The sequence below is a fragment of the Leptodactylus fuscus genome, chromosome 1 (genome assembly GCF_031893055.1).
Source record: "Leptodactylus fuscus isolate aLepFus1 chromosome 1, aLepFus1.hap2, whole genome shotgun sequence".
NCBI classification, from domain to species: domain Eukaryota; kingdom Metazoa; phylum Chordata; class Amphibia; order Anura; family Leptodactylidae; genus Leptodactylus; species Leptodactylus fuscus.
In genome coordinates, this window is record NC_134265.1 from 75997194 (window position 1) to 76016778 (window position 19585).

A 19585-nucleotide genomic window follows, 5' to 3' on the forward strand; every position below is an offset into this window, starting at 1 on the left:
AATTAGCGGAGCTGATAACTGGAAGAGCAGGGAGATAAAACAGCTCAGAAATACAAGCTGGCTCCAAGCACTCAGCTCCCCCTCCCTCCAGAGAGCAGGAAACTATGTCACTTGTCCTTGGCAGAGAGATAAGATCATCCCCAGGTCTGTGATTATGGAAACACAGTGTAAACAATGAAGTGAATACATTAAAGGGGTTGTCCCATCACAAGGATCCTATCTATACTGCTTGTTAATGTGAATGTAAAACTTTTCCTAAATACACTGCTTCAGCAAAACTGCTTTGTTTGTCCACTATCTTACTTTATTCATTTTTTTTTGACACATCCCTTGACTTATCTAGTCATAAGTCAAGTGATGTATCAGCCTGCTCTCAGGGGGGAGGGAGGAGGGGCTAAGTGCACGGGAGCGAGCCTGGAGGGGGGGAGTAGTTTACCCTTTAGGGGGAAGGGGCCGCCAATACAGACCCGGCATCCGCTGTAATGGAGAGGCGGATGCCGGGGAGTGTAGACGCCGGCACAGGTGAAGCCAGCAGCGGCAGGAGTGATGCTGATATTCCGGAGGGGAGGGAGGGGCAGAGGAGCGGAATAGCAGCATCACTCCTGCCGCTGCTGGCTTCACCTGTGTCGGCGTCTACACTCCCCGGCATCCGCCTCTCTATTACAGCGGATGCCGGGTCTGTATTACATTGTGAAGGCTGTACGTCCAATGCCTAGTGCATCGGCAGCGCACACGCAGGGCCAGCGGCATAGAAGCGACGACTTCTCGCCGCTGGCTTTGCATATGTAACCCCGCCCACCAATGACACAACAAAGCCGGAAGACAGAAGAATTTACTGCAGCGAAGACTGCTGAGTATGCTACGTGGGAATACCCCTTTAAGATAACAGTCAAACAAAGCAGTTTTGTTGAAGCAATGTATTTAAGGAAAAGTCTAGAATCCATATAAACTAGCAGAATAGATAGGATCCTTGAGATGGGACAACCCCTTTAATATTAATAATTTGATCTCTGCAAACTTAATACTCTGGACAGAACCCACAACGTGTGAACAGTATCCTAACAATGGCTCCCAAAGCTGACAGCAATGTATCAGCAACACCACTACAATGATCTGTCTAAGCTCTACAGGCAGCAGCTCTAATGTAGAAACTCCTGGTATATATAAGGGTATTCTTGTAATAACTTAATGTAGTCGTCTTGCTAACGAACTTTCTAAACTGGAATATCTGCAGTGAGGAGTCAGGCGATAACCCTCTGCTATACCCTCGGTTACCATTCATTCATTCATTCATTCATTCATTCATTCATTCATTCATTCATTCCCAAAGCCCTGGGAATTTTCACTTCCGTCGCTTTGTCAATGACGTCATGAAGCTCTTGCAGCCATTCTGCTTCTTTCCACCTCTGCCAGTAACGCGCTGATTGGCTGAGCCCTGACAGTCACATGATTCGAATGACGTGTCCCGGGAAGTGGCTGATGTAGATGTATAGAACGGATCCGTGAATTGTAACGTGGAGCGCTGGAGACCCGGGGGGCGATCAGCAGATCGAAGATCCGTCCTGGGGCGACATCCCGGTGGCTTGCGCTCCTGCTGCAGACGTGTTACATTCCAGCGCCATCATGATTAAAGCCATCCTCATCTTCAATAACCACGGCAAGCCCCGGCTGTGCAAGTTCTACCAGCACTATGTAAGTGACGTCACTCCGACACCCTGACACCTGCTGGGGGGTGGGGTTAAGTGACAGCTTTGCAGACAAAGGGTGCAATGGCCGGGTGTCATTATTGTGTGTGACAGCAGGCTTGCAATCTACTGACCCCTTGGGGTATGAACTACAAGTACCAGCATCCCATGCTGAGCTATTCTTTATGTTGAAATAATGCGATGTTGACAGAAGACTCATTAGAGCAGGTCTCTACACACTGTACGAATGGAAAATGCAATTAGAACCCAATATCATTCTTCACATGGCAGAAATTTTCCTATCTGAAAATTCAACTTCAGGAATTTGAAACTGATTTTTCCGATTGTCCAAATTCTGCGTCAAATTCTGCTCCTGTCAGGTGGTATTTTCTGCCTCCCGTTCACTTCATTAGGAGTTATCAGGCAGAATGTGCCTGAAGATCACAAATGACGCTTATTCTTCCACTGGTTGAAAACATCAGCTAGAGGAAAAATCAGCATTGAAATAAATGGAGGCTGGATTCAGGCGGAATTTGGAGCTGATGTTGAGGCGGAATCTAGAATTTGGAGCTGATGTTGAGGCAGTGCTAAATTCTTTTGTGTGCAGATTTTATTGCAGAAATTTTTTTAAGGAGAAATCCTGGAAAAGCATTTTGTTTTTGCAGATTTTGCTGTGTTTTTTGAGCCAAAGCCAAGAATGGCTATGAGAGGAAAGGGAGATATCTAAGTATCACTTATATGTCTCCCTTCTGCTCAATCCACTCCTTGCTTTGGCTCAAAAAACTGCAGCGAAATATGCAACCTAAAAAAGCTGCTTCTCTGCAACTTGAGGCCTTGGCCTAAAGCTGAGTTCACACAGGGTTTTTTAGATCGGATTTGACGCAGAATCCGACTCAAAAAAACACCTCCCATTGACTTCAATGGGAGCCGTTCACTTCTTTTTTCTGCTAGCGGTTTTATGCCGCTCACGGAATAAAGAAGCAAGCTGCGGATTCCGCAAAAGAATCCGTGGTGCAACACTTCCTCCCAACTAGGCCCATTCATTTGGGCCTAATCTGGAGCGGAATGCCGCGACTGGATGCCGGTGCACTGTGCGGCTAGCCAGTCCTACTCACTGCACCCCTGGAGTTATTGGATATAGATGGGTACTGTCCTGCAACCCCAATTCACTGATGATCATGACAGTCCCTGTATGAGTTCTCCTTCGGTCATGCATTGATCATATGTATTGTTAAATTATGTTGTATTGTTAAATTATGAGCTCCGGGACAACTTGTGAAACTTGGAAGCCCTTGCTGATGAACTCCTTAAATCAGCAGTGGCACCCTTCTGAGCATCACTTCTGCTTCATAGGCCTGTGATGTCACATTCTTTTGTTATGTGACCTGTTTACAGCTCAGTCCTTTTTGCATATTGACAAAAAAGGGATATCTGGGCAGCAGAGGCAACAATTCACAAGGTGAACACAGTTTGATTCCGGTGGCCCTATCCTTAGGGTAGGTCATCAGTTAAAAATCCATGGGGTCTGACACCCAGAACACTCCCGTCCTGCTATAGATCTGCTGGTTGCTGCAGTTTTACTTGCATGATGCTGCTTCACAGGCCATGTGATGTCGCATGGCTTGATCACAACTCGGTCACATTCAAGTAAGTGGGTTGTGCTGAAATACCAAGCAAAGCGATAAATATATGGGAGGCAGTGTACTTGATAAGTACTGAAGAGGCTGCTGCGCTCACCTGAATGCTACAGCCCAGGTGTCTCACCTCTGTCTTTATTTGGAGACCTATCTTAAGAATAGGCTACCCATTATGAAACCTGAAACTCCTTTAGGCTTAGGCCCCATGTGGTGAAACGCATGATAGTTTTTCCCACAGAACTTTTCACAGAAAGTGTGCAGAGTTTTCCTCTGCTGACTTTCTGCTTCAGTTACATCTATACGGAAAATGCCAGTGTTTCCGTAGGTATAATTGGCATGCTGCGATTTCCAAAAACACGCTGGTTTTTTAAATCACAGTATGTCCGTTGCAGATATTTTTATGCGCTGTATGGATGGTTTAGCCAGAATCCCATCCACTTTGCATGGACTGTAAAATGGGGCGTTTTTTGTTGTGATATTTGTGCTATGTGGGGCCCCGGCCTTAATGCTGCTTTTATATTTATGAATTTGTCTATATTTCATGCACTGGTAGATTCATTGCTTTCATTGACCTGGTTTCAGGCATCCATAACATGGCTCAGTTTACAACTTAGCTTCTTTGTATTGTAAGTTAGGTTCAGTAACACCGCGGGATCTTCATTTAGCAGTTATTTTTAAGTTGTCTGGGGCCAAGTGTATTCTCCTAATATCCAAAAAACATCTTTTCCCATTTTTATGAACTGTTAAAAGTATTGGGATAATAGAAGAATTTTTGGCCATTGTTATTTGTCATATTATTCAATACATCTTGCTTCATAGTGCTTTCTATCTCCTCCAGAGAAAGGAAAGTATTGTTAGTTTATGTTTTAGATGCTTCTCATAGGTTGGAGTTTTTTTTATATGTATTTTCTCTAAAGCTTCATTCAATATAAATACCCAGTTACATTCCGAACTGGCTTGTGGCTGCCTGCTGCCTCTCACATGACCCCATGTAATGTGATTTAGTGACGGATGGCCGGTAACAAAGACCGCGTTACAGGATGAGAGGCTGCTACTCACTATAGCAGATGATGTGTCTGTAGTCTATTGATCAGTGAAGAGTAACAAGTCTGTCCCTCATTTGCACGCTTGTTCAGAATACAGGGATGAAAGGTCTCGTAGACAATATAATTATAGAGATGGCTTTATTACCATACACCTTCATTAAAGGCATGAAGCCTTTCAAGTTAAAGCTCTGCTTGTATATTAGGAAACTGAATATACAGAAAGTCAATGTATACTAATGTTACCTATATTGCTCCATAATGTACTGGATTGGTTTAGGTAATAAAGAACAGCAGCACCCAACAGAAAACATGGGATAGAGGATGAATTGTTATAATAGCCATCAGCGTGTGACAGTATTCTCACTAATGTAAAGAGTGCCAGGAAGAGCAGAAGAGGGAATTTGATCTTCTTGCAGCTCTTTCTCTCTATGATCTGAATTTTTGTCTAGTCGTAAAGAATACTCTTAAGATAATAGGAATATATTTGGGAATTGCAACAAATAAATCTATGTGCACTCCCAAGAGCACTGACAAGTAGGGAATACACTTGGCGTGAATGTATAAAGAGTGATACTGAAGGTGTATCCCAGATGTGTGATGCACTAAACCTGTACACTTCCATAGTGGGATCCCTCTGAATTAAAAAGAACAGTTAGCAATGGTTTAGTACAGTCTACACCATTAAAGTGGTCAATGTACACCTCAAACAATTTAGCGAAACAGAGGGAATGTTATAAAATAGCACTGCCACTTTGGTACCTCTTGCTGATCTTTGTTTTTGGTTTTATTGCAATGACATCCCTGACTGCCCCAGTTTGCTGCTGTAGCCCATCACTGACCTCAGCAGTCATGTCGAGTATTCAGAGATGATATTGCTGCAATGCCATAAATGAAAATCAGAATCCCAAACAATTTGCTCATTCTGAACTCACTGCTTAAAGGGAGTCTATCATTAGAAAAACACCTTTTTAACTATTGGTACATTGGAATAGCCTTTAAAAAAAAGCTATTCTTATCTTATAGACGCGAAACAGAAGAAAAAATGCAGCCCACTTACTTATGAATCTTCATCTAGTGTTCTTACTGGGAGTTCTGTGTAGTCTCATAGATTTAAGGACAGAGGAAGCCCGGAATTCAACCCCACCGGCTATGAGTCACGTAGCAAAAGAATCCAATAGAAATAAAAGATTCCAGCTTTCATCCACGGTCCTTATAAAACGTAGCGTTTATTCCAAAGTTAAAAAACACACATGTTCACAAGCAGTATCGTCTCGTAAGTAAATCCATCCCTTACATAGACTCGCTGACGCGTTTCGAAGACATATAATCTTCTTAGTCGTATTCTTATCTTACCTTCCATTCTTTTCTTCTCCCCACCGTTTCTGATAAAATCTGTTTCTTCTGTTATGCTAATTACGATTACAGAGCATTGGAGGCGTTCCCCCTGTGTTATGAGCATCCTTGCGTCATAACTTACCACCGCCTCTTAGCTTGTTATGTTCACTCTTCCTCTTCTCAGTATCTTCTGCTTTTCTGCATCAGATGCAGCACTGTAACAGACCACTGGAAAATGGTGGCCTGGGCATGCACAGTCGGTGTTTTTCTAATGATAGACTCCCTTTAATCTTCATTGGTTTCCAAAGACTGATTGCCAGCTCCTTCTGCCTGTAGAAGTCTATGGAAAGGGTGAATCGAAGGCACAGAAACATGGTGCTGCAACTAGCAGTAAGTTTTCTCACACACTATTCATATCAGTACTGCTCAGTACATTACTGAATAGTGGGCCTACGCTGCTGCTTCTGAATGAGAAAGAGAGTTAGGGTGCAGAATCTCCTCTTGTACTTCCATTTTCTGTTTGAGACATTATAGCAGTAAAGCTCTACCCACTAGATAGGGGAAAACTGAGAGTCCTAGAGAGAGTCTGCTCAAGGGAAAACCGCTGAAATTACAGAAAACATAGCCAGGTATAGTATCGTTCCCCTTATACTTATATTTAACAGATTATCCTGAAAAATATTCCAAATTTTAAGGTACAGTATTTTAAATTGACTGTTTTATAATGCTGAGATCTGTTGCAGAGGGATCTTATGTGGCACTAGTACTGTTTGCAAGAGTGTAGTACCTTATGGGTGAATGCACCTAGTCAGCAGGAGAAAGAGGTAGATATAGTGACCGTGCTAGTAAATGCACATAGTCCTGACAGTACTTAGGTTCTAGGTATAGTCACTGTACTAGTAAATGCACATGGGGCTAGCAGGCCTGGTCACCAGGATAAAAAGGTGGACATAGTCACTATGCTAGTGAATACACATAAGCCTGACAGTACCTAGTCACCAGGGACACTAGATATAGTCACTGTACTGGTGAATGCACATGGGGCTAGTAGGACTTGGACACCAGAGAAAAGAGGTGGCTATAGTCACTGTGTTAGTTAATTCACATAGGCCTGGCAGTATATAGTCACCAGGGACATGACGTATAGTCACTGTGTTAGTTAATTCACATAGGCCTGGCAGTACATAGTCACCAGGGACAGGAGGTATTGTCACTGTACTAGTGAATACACATGGAGCTAGCAAGACATGGTCATCAGGGACAACTTGAAGGCTTCTCTTAGACATCTCCTTTCCATGCGAGCGCATATCAACATGTTTCTGTCTGTGATCAGAGTTCATGTAAACTAAAAAGCTTCATAAAATGTGTTGTATGTAACTTCACATATTGTAGTGCTTTGGTATAACCGCTCTCACATAAATGCTTCCTCTCTAGGTTTTTCTGATAACGGGAAGTTCCATCGCTCTGCGGTGTGAACGTGTGACTGGTCACCATTGGTAACACTGCTGTTTTCTTCCTCTGACCTAATTTTCACACAGCACTGATACATTCCATTTACTTTTTATTTTCAGAGTGAAGACATACAACAGCAGATTATCCGAGAAACATTCCACTTAGTATCTAAAAGAGATGAGAACGTCTGCAACTTCTTAGAAGGAGGATTGTAAGTATACAAATAGTGGCGTTATCGGTAATATCTACAAAGCTTGAAGATTTACATTGCACCTTACTTAAAGATGTATCACTCACTTGAAGGGGGTGTCATGTTCATATTTTTGAGATTTAATAGTGCTTTTGAAGATGTTATAAACTAGGGCTGGACAATTATGTCCTAAATTAAAATCCTAAGTAATTGTTTTTTTTGCGTTGATTATGATTAATGGCGATTATTTAGGTCACGCCCCTTTTAAACCACGACCTTTTTTACAGTATGAGTATGTGAGGGTGGCCCTGAGCTTTTTTTTTTTTTTTTTTTTTGGACCAAACACATCCGAACTAGAACTGCTACTTTACTCTGGGGTCCCTTCAGACCCCAGACTACAATGATCTGAGGCCCAGTTATGTTTGACCAGCACCCATCGACCTCTGCTTATTATAGTCTGGGGTCTAAACAGATTCTAGAACATAATGATAGTAGTTCAGATTTGTTCGATCTGAGCTAAACTGCAGGTAGACTCCCCCCCCCCTCCTTCCTATCCCGTCAAATAATGTAATAAACCAAAAAATCTGACCTGAACAAAATTTTGTCAGCTATCCAGGTTGGTGTTCAGTTTCAGTTATCTTTAAATTAATATCCCCGCCCTATTATAAACATAACAAGTACTCGTCTCCCCGTGCCTTGGTCTCCAGCGGTGGCCTCTGTGTTAGTTTGTATACAAGTCCCCTGGCTGACATCACCAGAGCATTCCTTCAAAATAAAATGAAAAAAACTTTCAATGTGATTTATGTTTTTTTTAAATTTATTTATGTTTTTTATATTCTTGTAGTCGTCCAGAGTTTATAGCTGTGCTAGACCTGGGCTCCTCCTAATAGTGGGAGGGGGCTCTATTACAAAAATGTACACTAATAGGCAAATAAAAAAAATGTGTGTGGTATATTACACTGCTGGTTACAGCACGGATATATTATATGATATATTTAATATTTCCTTGACATGTTGTGTTTGGACCTGTGCCAAATATGCACTTTAGCTATCTGCATGATTCTTCTGGTCATTCACATTGTCAGCTTTTTCAGTAATAATTGTATTTTAGCTATATAATCCATATCATTGTCACTGATATAAATGCAAAACTAGGGTATGATACCGTTGTCGGGGGCGGGAGATGTAATAAGACACAAAATGATGTGTTAGGAGCAATGAGACATTTGGCTGCTGCTTATATCTAAGCAGAACAGCCAGCAGGGCTAACACAAAGAATGGGATTGGGGCTTGTGTCACTTACATTGTTGTCTAAAACATAGCCATGATTTGGGAATTAGAGGATTATATTAGTATTAAAAAGGGCTAATCTGAATTTGTATAGAAATAAATGTTAAATAAATCGGAATGAAATGTATTAACCTATAAAGCAGCAGGAGCATAAATAGAGGTAATAGTTATGTATCATGAATATTGTTGGCATGTATACATTCCTCCATTGACTCATGAAATGTGCTTACAGGTTGATAGGAGGATCCGACAACAAGCTCATATATCGACACTATGCAACATTGTACTTTGTCTTTTGTGTGGATTCCTCAGAGAGTGAACTTGGCATTTTAGATCTTATACAGGTAAGTCGTGCTTGTCATCTCATGGTGGTGAAAAGCTTGACACAGTTCTGTTTTTTTTGTTTTTGTTTTTGTTTTTTTTTATTAAAAAGAAGCGAACATTTTTTGTGCCCACAATTTTTCAAAGCCTGACTGACTTCTTCTCCGACTCCTTCATAAATGGTGGACAGCTTGGTTAGTCAGAAGCAGCAAAATTCTCTTATTCATTAAAATTTAAAAGCCAGTGTTTGACTTCCTATGAAAGTAAGTATGTAACAAACGATACATTTATATTGAAAGGATATTCCACTTGCAGCAAATAAATATTTTCACATTGAAAAGATGAACAATATTCAATACATGGATTCATAGATTTATTGCAGTTTTCAAGATCTCTTCTTGTTGTCATACAATATGAGCCGTCTACGTCCACGTTATCCAGACAATGATGTATGTATGGCTCATTAGAAAGACGCAGATCTGATACTGTACTGACCATATGACCAGGATAGATTTTTATCACCGAGAAAGTAAACAGTTGGTCTCTATTTATTGTATGACTTCAAGCAAAGATCTTAAAGGGACTCTATCATTGGGAAAAGTCATTTTTAACTAATTAGTTTTTATACATATGCTAATTAGCTTCCAGCCAGCACAGGAAGTTCCCAGCAGCACTGCTCTCTACTATTCTCTCCTATCTGTGTGTGCAGGAAGTCATCATCAGCAGCAGCAGCAGTTTGTGCTGTATACACCCATAGGAAACAGTAGCAAAGAGGCGTGCACGATGGTGCACCAAGAGGCTAGTTAGCATATGAATAAAAACTGACTTATTCAAAAACTACTGAGGCAATTTACATACTAAAGGTAGGTGTGGAATAGCCTTTCTAAAGGCTATGGAAGGATGTGATTAGTTAAAAATGACTTTTCTCAATGATAAAACCCTTTAAAAACTGTGAGGATCTATTCCTGAGCTTTGAGGAGATGCTTAGTATTTATTTTTTCACAGAATAACACTTGCTGAAGCAGAAATTCCACTTTAAGGCTAAAGCCCCACAGCTTTTTTTGTTGCAGATTTTGCTGCGTTTTTTTGAGCCAAAGTCAGGAATGGATTGAGCAGAAAGGAGAAATATAAGAACTTCCTATATATTTCCCATTCCTTTTGTAGCCATTCTTTACTTTGGCTCAAAAAACCGCAACAAAATCTGCAACAAAAAAAGCTGCATTTCCGCAATGTGGGGCCTCAGCCTAAGATCTTCAAAATATTGATACATAAATTGAATCTAATAGTGACCCATCATCATTGTATGGCACCTGGTCCTGTACTTTAAACAGGTGCCATTGTAACTGTATGGTGCCTGTATAAGGCAGGTTCTAGTTGAGTGCTCGGCTGTCTCTGGCTTGGAGTAGAAGACTGAAGTGGTTTATGAAAGTTATGTAATGAGTAGAGGATGTGGCAGTACTTCTGCTTCCATTGTACCCCTGGCATGGCACAACTACAGAGGGCTATCTTAACTTTTTAAATATGACTTTGATACCCCAGTCACAAGAGAAAACTGCAAATATGTTGACCTCCTGAGCATCAAATTATTATGGTTTAAAAATAAATAAATAAAAAAAAATTATATATATATATATATATATATATATATATATATATATATATATATATTACTATAAAAAGTTTGGGCACCCCTATTAATCTTAATCATTTTTAGTTCTAAATATTTTGGTGTTTGCAGCAGTCATTTCAGTTTAATATATCTAATAACTGATGGACACAGTAATATTTCAGGATTGAAATGAGGTTTATTGTACTAACAGAAAATGTGCAATATGCATTAAACCAAAATTTAATTGGCCTGCCACCTCTGGGCTTAACAAGAACTGTCCCTGTGGTCTTCCATTTCCTTACTATGTTCCTCACAGTGGAAACTGACAGGTTAAATCTCTGAGACAACTTTTTGTATCCTTACCCTGAACAACTATGTTGAACAATCTTTGTTTTCAGATCATTTGAGAGCGGGCTGTCCATGCTCGGCGACCATCAGACTTAACTGAACTTGAATTATTTTGTAAAGAGGAATGGTCCAAAATACTTTCATCCAGGAACTGATTAAAAGCTACAGGAAGCGACTAGAGGCTGTTATCTTTGCAAAAGGAGGATCTACTAAATATTAATGTTACTTTTCTGTTGAGGTGCCCATACTTTTGCACCGGTCAAATTTTGGTTTAATGCATATTGCACATTTTCTGTTAGTACAATAAACCTCATTTCAATCCTGAAATATTACTGTGTCCATCAGTTATTAGCTATATTAAACTGAAATGACTGCTGCAAACACCAAAATATTTAGAACTAAAAATGATTAAGATTAATAGGGGTGCCCAAACTTTTTCATAGGACTGTATATATATATATATATATATATATATATATATATATATATATATATTTTTTTTTTTTTTCAGCAGCCCCACCTAAAAAAAAAAAAATGAGACTGGTAAACCATCTTGGTGATATATAGAACTGAAACTTGGGTCTTTAAGTTGCTAAAATGCTAAAATGAATAGGCCATGTTCTATGTTGAGCTGGTGGATTGCCGAGGAGTTTTTCTCTGTAGAAGCTTACTTCAGTTGTAGAAGCAGCGCTGTGTGAATATACCGTCTGTTACTGTTGAAGGTAATTACGTTGTGTAAATGCCATTCAGATGCCGGTTATTGATCCCTGGTTGTCATATCATTTTACTTGAGACGGCAGAGCTGAAATATTCATGGAATAATAGAAGACTGAGATGAAATATTCATGGAGGACTGACCTAGATATTTAAATATTCTCATTGATGGTGTATGGCGTGTCCTGTAGCATTAGCCTTGTGAAGGATGAATAGCTTACCTCTCCTGGCAGGCAACATGATGTACATCTTATTGCTTCTGTCATATAATAGTTAAAGGGCTTTTCCAGGCCTTAAATTAGTTTTCATCACCAGTTTGTGATCTGTGAGGAACCAACACCTGAACCCCACATAGATCATCTGTTCTGGCAGCCTTGAGTTGCAGGAAGCTGGTGCATTGTATGGGAGCACATACAGTCTGCTCCTATTCAAGTAATACAAGCTGTGCAGCAGCCCCATCCACTGCATAGTGGTGGTTCTAGGGATTGCAACGCCATTCCTGTTATTTTAATAGGAGTATCTTGCACATGATCCCGGTCCATTACACCATCGAGAGGCTGCTGGAACGGCTAATCTGTTCAGGTTCTGGTTTGTGGACCTCACAGATCCTGTGAATAGGTCATCAGTATGAAAACTCCATTTGGGCCCAGAAAACCCCTTTCAGCTAATGTCCCACTTAGCGAAATGCAGCTAAAAAAACATGCAGGAAAGAAATGCGGCATTTGTTTTTTTTATACAGCAATTTTCATTAAATTGCTGCATTTTTTTCTCCGTATATAGAGAACATTCTTGCAATTCTGCAGCTGAAATTAATATGCTGTAGTTTTCAAAAACATGCGCAACTTTTTTTTCTTGTTTGGATAAGATTAAATAAAATGTCATTCACTTCATTGGTACTATAATTCACAGCTTTTTTTTTTTTTTTTGCTGCATTTTGCAGAAGCCAAAAACGTTTCCTCATCATGGGTCGTCCATTGTGGGTTTTCCAGGATTAAGATATTAATCTATATTAATCTTATTAGTGTCAAATCAGTGGCGGTCTTACACCTGACACCCCCACCAATTAGCTGATAGCAGACAGTTCCATACACTGTGTAGCAGCCGTGCAATGCTATTGTAGCTTGGTTCCCATCCATTAATATCTTAATCCCGAAAACTCTTTAAACTCTTCCTACAGTTGTGGAAGTATCCTGCTTGGGGGTTGGAGCAAAGTTCATTTACAGTTCCCCCTGAGCAGGATTACGTTATGTTAAACTGTTCTAGTTTGGGAGCCGAACTGTGATATTTGTTTAAAGCTTCAAAATAAGACCAAGATCATGTCAGTAGCCCACATAGATATTGAGCTATCACTGGTTAAAGTGGACCTCACAGCTTTCACTTTAACCGGTGTGCGAACATGTGCAAGGAGAGGAGATTTTAATATTCTCCTGTCCCCAGTAACCCTAGAACAGGGGTGCCCAATACGTCGATTGCGATCTACTGGTAGATCGCAAAGGACGTATGGGTCGATCGCGGGATGCAGGGATCCCCGGTGTCTGCTTGTTCACAGTGCAGGCTGAGAGTCATCTCCGGACACTGGCAATTTTCATAAGCTACCAGTATAGATAGGATCTATGAGATGAGACAACCCTTTTAAGATGCACATAAGACACTAGAGTTTTTGCAGTTTTAATGTGACTGTTAGAGGGTTAATATCACTCAGTTGCAGCATAATAAGTAACAAAATGTAAACAAAACTTAACAAAAGTTTCCTCATATATAGTTAAGGCCTTTGTAATGTTTCTTAACATTTATATTACACTCACCGGCCACTTTATTAGGTACACCATGCTAGTAACGGGTTGGACCCCCTTTTGCCTTCAGAACTGCCTCAATTCTTCGTGGCATAGATTCAACAAGGTGCTGGAAGCATTCCTCAGAGATTTTGGTCCATATTGACATGATGGCATCACACAGTTGCCGCAGATTTGTCGGCTGCACATCCATGATGCGAATCTCCCGTTCCACCACATCCCAAAGATGCGCTATTGGATTGAGATCTGGTGACTGTGGAGGCCATTGGAGTACAGTGAACTCATTGTCATGTTCAAGAAACCAGTCTGAGATGATTCCAGCTTTATGACATGGCGCATTATCCTGCTGAAAGTAGCCATCAGATGTTGGGTACATTGTGGTCATAAAGGGATGGACATGGTCAGCAACAATACTCAGGTAGGCTTTGGCATTGTAACGATGCTCAATTGGTACCAAGGGGCCCAAAGAGTGCCAAGAAAATATTCCCCACACCATGACACCACCACCACCAGCCTGAACCGTTGATACAAGGCAGAATGGATCCATGCTTTCATGTTGTTGACGCCAAATTCTGACCCTACCATCCGAATGTCGCAGCAGAAATCGAGACTCATCAGACCAGGCAACGTTTTTCCAATCTTCAATTGTCCAATTTCGATGAGCTTGTGCAAATTGTAGCCTCAGTTTCCTGTTCTTAGCTGAAAGGAGTGGCACCCGGTGTGGTCTTCTGCTGCTGTAGCCCATCTGCCTCAAAGTTCGACGTACTGTGCGTTCAGAAATGCTGGCTACCTTGGTTGTAACGGGTGGCTATTTGAGTCACTGTTGCCTTTCTATCAGCTCGAACCAGTCTGGCCATTCTCCTCTGACCTCTGGCATCAACAACGCATTTCCGCCCACAGAACTGCCGCTCACTGGATGTTTTTTCTTTTTCGGACCATTCTCTGTAAACCCTAGAGATGGTTGTGCGTGAAAATCCCAGTAGATCAGCAGTTTCTGAAATACTCAGACCAGCCCTTCTGGCACCAACAACCATGCCACGTTCAAAGGCACTCAAATCACCTTTCTTCCCCATACTGATGCTCGGTTTGAACTGCAGGAGATTGTCTTGAGCATGTCTACATGCCTAAATGCACTGAGTTGCCGCCATGTGATTGGCTGATTAGAAATTGTGTTAACGAGCAGTTGGACAGGTGTACCTAATAAAGTGGCCGGTGAGTGTATATTCAGTGGTCTTCACCATAGTTCATACAAAAATGTCTGCATCTTGCTAGATTTAAATATAACAGAGAATCATTTGCATAAGACTAATGTAGCTCTTTATGTAAAGAGCAGTATAATTAACCCCTTCTAGACCAAGTGCTGTGCTGTATTTTGGAGGGTCTTAAATAGTGTGAGATGGAGAGGCACCGTTAAGGTAAGGCATAAACAATTTTGAATGACCTCTATAAAACTCCTGCCCTGACAGCTTCACCGATAAATACTACATAATACTATCCCCTTAAATCAGTGGTGAACCTAGCGTCTTTGCTGCCTGAGTCAGAAGATCAAAAGACGCCCAGCCCCCCCTCCCTCCCCGGACTCACTACCGGGAAGGGGGGTGGGGTGTTCGTCTTTTGATTGTTCGCCTCAGGCAGCAAGGGGGTTGGACCGCCATGACCACTTCTTCCATTTGTGATTTGACTCTTTAAAGTTTGCGACACAGAAATTTTTGACTCCTCACTTCACGCATTCAACCCCTATATATATATGTATGTGTGTGTGTGTAATATATATATATATATATATATATATATATATATATATATATATATATATATATATCCCACAGTGGCCCCTGCAGCCTATATTATTCCCAACACAATGCACAATAGACTGTGGGGCATAATAGGGGTTTCAGGGGGGTGGCTGTGGGGCATAATAGAGGTTACAGGGGCCACAGTAGACCTTTCAAGCTCTATTATGCCCCACAGTTGCCCACCCAACTATTATGTCCCACAGTTGCACACCCATGAACTATTATTATACTTGGGGGGTCTTTCAGTGTGCTTGGGCTCGAGCCTCCTCGGCCTCCGCGGCCTATAGTAGAAAGGGAATAAGGGGGCAGGTATGAGCAGGCCAAGAGAGGTATTTAAATAGGCCGCTACCTGCTGGGGATACTCCAGCAGGTAGCAGCCTATTATAAAATAAAAAAAGTCTGATACTTACCGCCCTTGCCGCTGCTTCCTCTTCACCCAGTGATAAGACATCTGCGTCTCAGCGCAGGTGGCGTGGTGACACCGCCTGCGCTGAGATGCAGAGGTCTAAACCAGCACAGGAGAGACCGCCCGGGTTGTTTTTAGAGCGGCCTTCTTCTACGCTAGTTTAGGAAAAAATAAAAAAAATTATTGCAATGGCTGCCGCCCCCTCCGGAGTGCCACCTGAGGCCCTCGCCTTTTTAGAGGTGCGGTGCTGCCTTAAATTGTACAATACCTGACCCAACTTTTCAACTAAGTTTACAAACATCAGTTTACAATAGACAGATCAGACTCGTGCACAATCCTAATTCTCAAACTGAATCGAGACCCGATGCTACCCCAATCATACTAATAATACCGGCCCATGGTACACATGAGTATAGATTATTGACAAAGACCTCAACAACGAGACTCCAGACAATACTCCTCTACTTCCTTGCAGGAACCCAACAGGATTTGGTAACAAAAAGATACTCCGTCAAAAACATCCATAAGGCGATAGCTGCCACAATTTAAATACTGTATATATTCAGTATAATAATGGTAAAGTTACTATCAGCAAGCAGGTACTATTATGTTGCCATAAGGGTTTTCATACCTAAATGATGGTCTGTTATCCAGATATTCTATACCTCAGTGGGCCAAGGAGTTACAATTTCTTTGTATATTGGTCATATTGCAGTACAGAGTGTGGGTAGGTAAAAATCCAAATGGGCCTCTGTGCTTTAGTAGTGCACAGACAAACGTAATTGGGGTACCCAAGCTACTACTGTTCAATATGTAATAGACTTTCCTATATATACAAGATGATTTGTATAAGCTGGGAAACCCTATTTAAGTCCATGTTATTAGTACTATAGTGGCAGGCTTGAAGCAATGATTTCTAATTTACTATGTATGCATGAGCTTCAGCAACCTGTGCTTGCATACACAGTTGCAGGGTAAGTAAATAAAATTGTTTGCATTGTTAATTCTATGCTATGAACACTAGATGGTGCTAGAAACTCTATTAAGCTTCCTCCTATGTTCTTGCTGGAGACTAGGAGAACAATATCTGCCTTGACACATTTCTTTTTGGTACTAGGAGATCACACATTTTATTTAGTTTCTTCATTATAAATGACCTGGTTCTTAATGGAAGTAGCACCTGCACTTTTTTAGAACAAGGCAGTGTCGATAATGTAATATACAGGTGCATATGTCAAGGGGAGATGCAGATGTAACAGCAAAGGGTACTAATGCGGAGTTCTTTAAAATAAATAAATAAATAAATAAATAAATAAATAAAGTTTTGGGCTGTAGAGTCAGTAAGCCAAACCTGTTTAATACTAGGAAAAAGCCAGTGATTGAATTCCTATGAAAGTGAATATGTAACAAACTCTACAACTCGTTTTTTATACTATATTAATAATCCTATAACGTAAAATATAATTACGGTAATCACTTTATTCTTAAGCCCGGTTCCATTACCTTTTTGCAATGCTGACTACACTCAAAACTGTCCCCGACTCCAACATCACAGCTGTGTTTTTTGTTTTTGATTTTTTTTTTTGTATTCTCCCAGGTTGTGGAAATAAAGCGTTTTTTGGCTGCTGTGGAATACAGAGGGAAAAAACCAAAAATGCTACATTTATACATAATGAATGATTTTGCCAATCTCATTGGTAAAAAGAGTTGCTTTAAAAGGATAGATTTAATAAAAAGCAGAGGGAAAAAATAGTTGAGAAAAACGCAGCAAAAACTCAGTGAAAAATGCTGCGGGGAAAAAAAAACTTTTTTTTTTTTTTTTTTAAAGCTGTGTTTCACTAGGCGAGGTCTTAGCTTAAGACAAGGTTTGATGAAGGGTTAGGGATAAAATGTGTAAGCAGTAGAGGCCCCAGCGATTCCTACACTGTAAAATGTACCCCGTTATGGGCATTCTTTAGGGTCAGCTTTCTGGAACACATACTTAGGATTTCCCAGATCACTTGGGTTGTACCGGTGTAATTGTTTGACTTTTTATGTTTTATTATTTTATGACATTGCACATCTCAGTGACTTTATTTCATACTCGATATGCTGTAAATGGTGGTTATGGTGAACGCTAGGATGATCCTTTTTTGAGAGTATTATGCTTCAAGACCACTCATCAGAAGGGCTTTAAACTAGAAGAAGAGGGGATGGGAAGAAAAAAGAAAGACAAGAACATGCAGCTAAAAGACATACTAAACAAGGTTACTAGATGTGGTAAAGAGGACCCAAGACAGGATACTCAGAAGGAAATTACGAAAAAGGATACAACAGAGCACAATCTGAAATGTTTTTACACAAACGCACAAAGCATGGGAAACAAACAAGGAGAACTAGAGCTGATGATACACAAGGAAAACTATGACGTCATCGGCATCACAGAAACCTGGTGGAACGACATGCATGATTGGAACATACAGATGGAAGGATACAACTTATTCAAAAAGAATAGAACTAATAAAAGAGGGGGAGGAGTTGCATTGTATGTTAAAAAAAGAACACATCTCCACAGAAATTACAGTTTTACAGAATGATAATCTACTGGAAATTATTTGGGTAGTAATTCAAGGGAAAAACAATAAGGACATCATACTAGGCGTTTATTACAGACCACCAGGACAGACAGAAGACATGGATGAGATTTTTTCACAGCAAATGACCACGCTCTCAAAGAAACATGAAATAGTGATCATGGGAGACTTCAATTACCCTGACATTCATTGGGAAACCCACACAGCCAAGAGTAAAGGCTCCATCAAATTTTTATCCTCTCTAGCAGACAACTTCATTGCTCAGCTAGTAGAAGAAAACACGAGAGGAACATCCATTTTGGACCTAGTCCTAACCAACAAAGAGCACATGGTTAAGGGACTACGGGTAGCAGGGACACTGGGATTCAGCGATCATGCTATACTTGAGTTTGGGGTTGCAAGAAGAAGAAGACCTGAGAAGACACAGACTTCAAGGCTCGACTTTAGCAGGGCAGACTTCAAGAGCCTGAAGGCAAGGGTTAGCAGAATTCCATGGTGCAAAATTCTTAAGCACAAAAATGCACATGAAGGGTGGGAAATCTTCCGTAGGGAAATCATTAAAGCACAGGAACTAACAATACCTAGAAGGAAGAAAAATGGGAAGCACCTAAAAATATCAGGCTGGATGACCAAAAAATTACATAACCTGCTAAAAAGGAAAAAGGAAACATACAAAAAGTGGAAGATGGGAACTATACCTAAGGAAGAGTACACAGCAGTCTGCAGACTCTGCAAGACAAGCATCAAAGGAGCTAAGGCTGAACACGAATTGAAGCTTGCAAAAGAGGCAAAGAGTAAGGTAAAAGGATTTTGGGGATATGTTAAAAGCAAAAGAAAAGTGAAGGAGACCATTGGAGTCCTGAAGAATGACAAAGGAGAAACAGTTAACATGGTGGAACAGCAGGTGGAGCTACTAAATTCATATTTTGTATCCGTCTTCTCCCAAGAAACTAATGGAAATATCGACATTAATGGTGATGGAGATGAGGGGAAGGAGGACTCCAAGCTGACTATAAGCGAAGGTCTGGTAAGAGAGCACTTAGCCAAGTTACAGGAAACCAAGTCCCCAGGACCAGATGATTTACACCCTAGAGTCCTGAAAGAGATAGCAGAGGAAATAACAGAACCCCTTGCTATAATCTTCGGTAAGTCATGGAAAACAGGAGTGGTCCCTTTAGATTGGAAAAGGGCAAATGTTGTCCCCATCTACAAAAAGGGGAAAAGGGACGATCCAGGAAATTACAGGCCGGTAAGTCTGACCTCGATAGCAGGAAAAATCTTTGAGCAAATTGTCAAGGAACATTTACTTTGGTACCTGGATGGGAAGGCATTAATTAACCAGAGCCAGCACGGCTTTATGACCAATAAATCTTGTCAGACTAACCTGATT

The 19585-nt window shown here is 40.8% G+C and overlaps 1 protein-coding gene across 2 annotated transcripts in view; it reads left to right on the forward strand.

Moving 5' to 3' along the window:
* The first annotated feature begins 1448 nt into the window (after nucleotides 1-1448).
* AP3S1 (adaptor related protein complex 3 subunit sigma 1) overlaps nucleotides 1449-19585 on the forward strand; it is a 51992-nt gene continuing 33855 nt past the window's right edge. For both annotated transcript variants that reach the window (XM_075272081.1, XM_075272089.1), the window contains exons 1-3: nucleotides 1449-1692; nucleotides 7275-7366; nucleotides 8868-8979. In XM_075272081.1, the coding sequence (XP_075128182.1) occupies nucleotides 1624-1692; nucleotides 7275-7366; nucleotides 8868-8979 (273 nt within the window). In that variant the 5' untranslated portion in view covers nucleotides 1449-1623. The remainder of the gene's footprint in view (nucleotides 1693-7274; nucleotides 7367-8867; nucleotides 8980-19585) is intronic.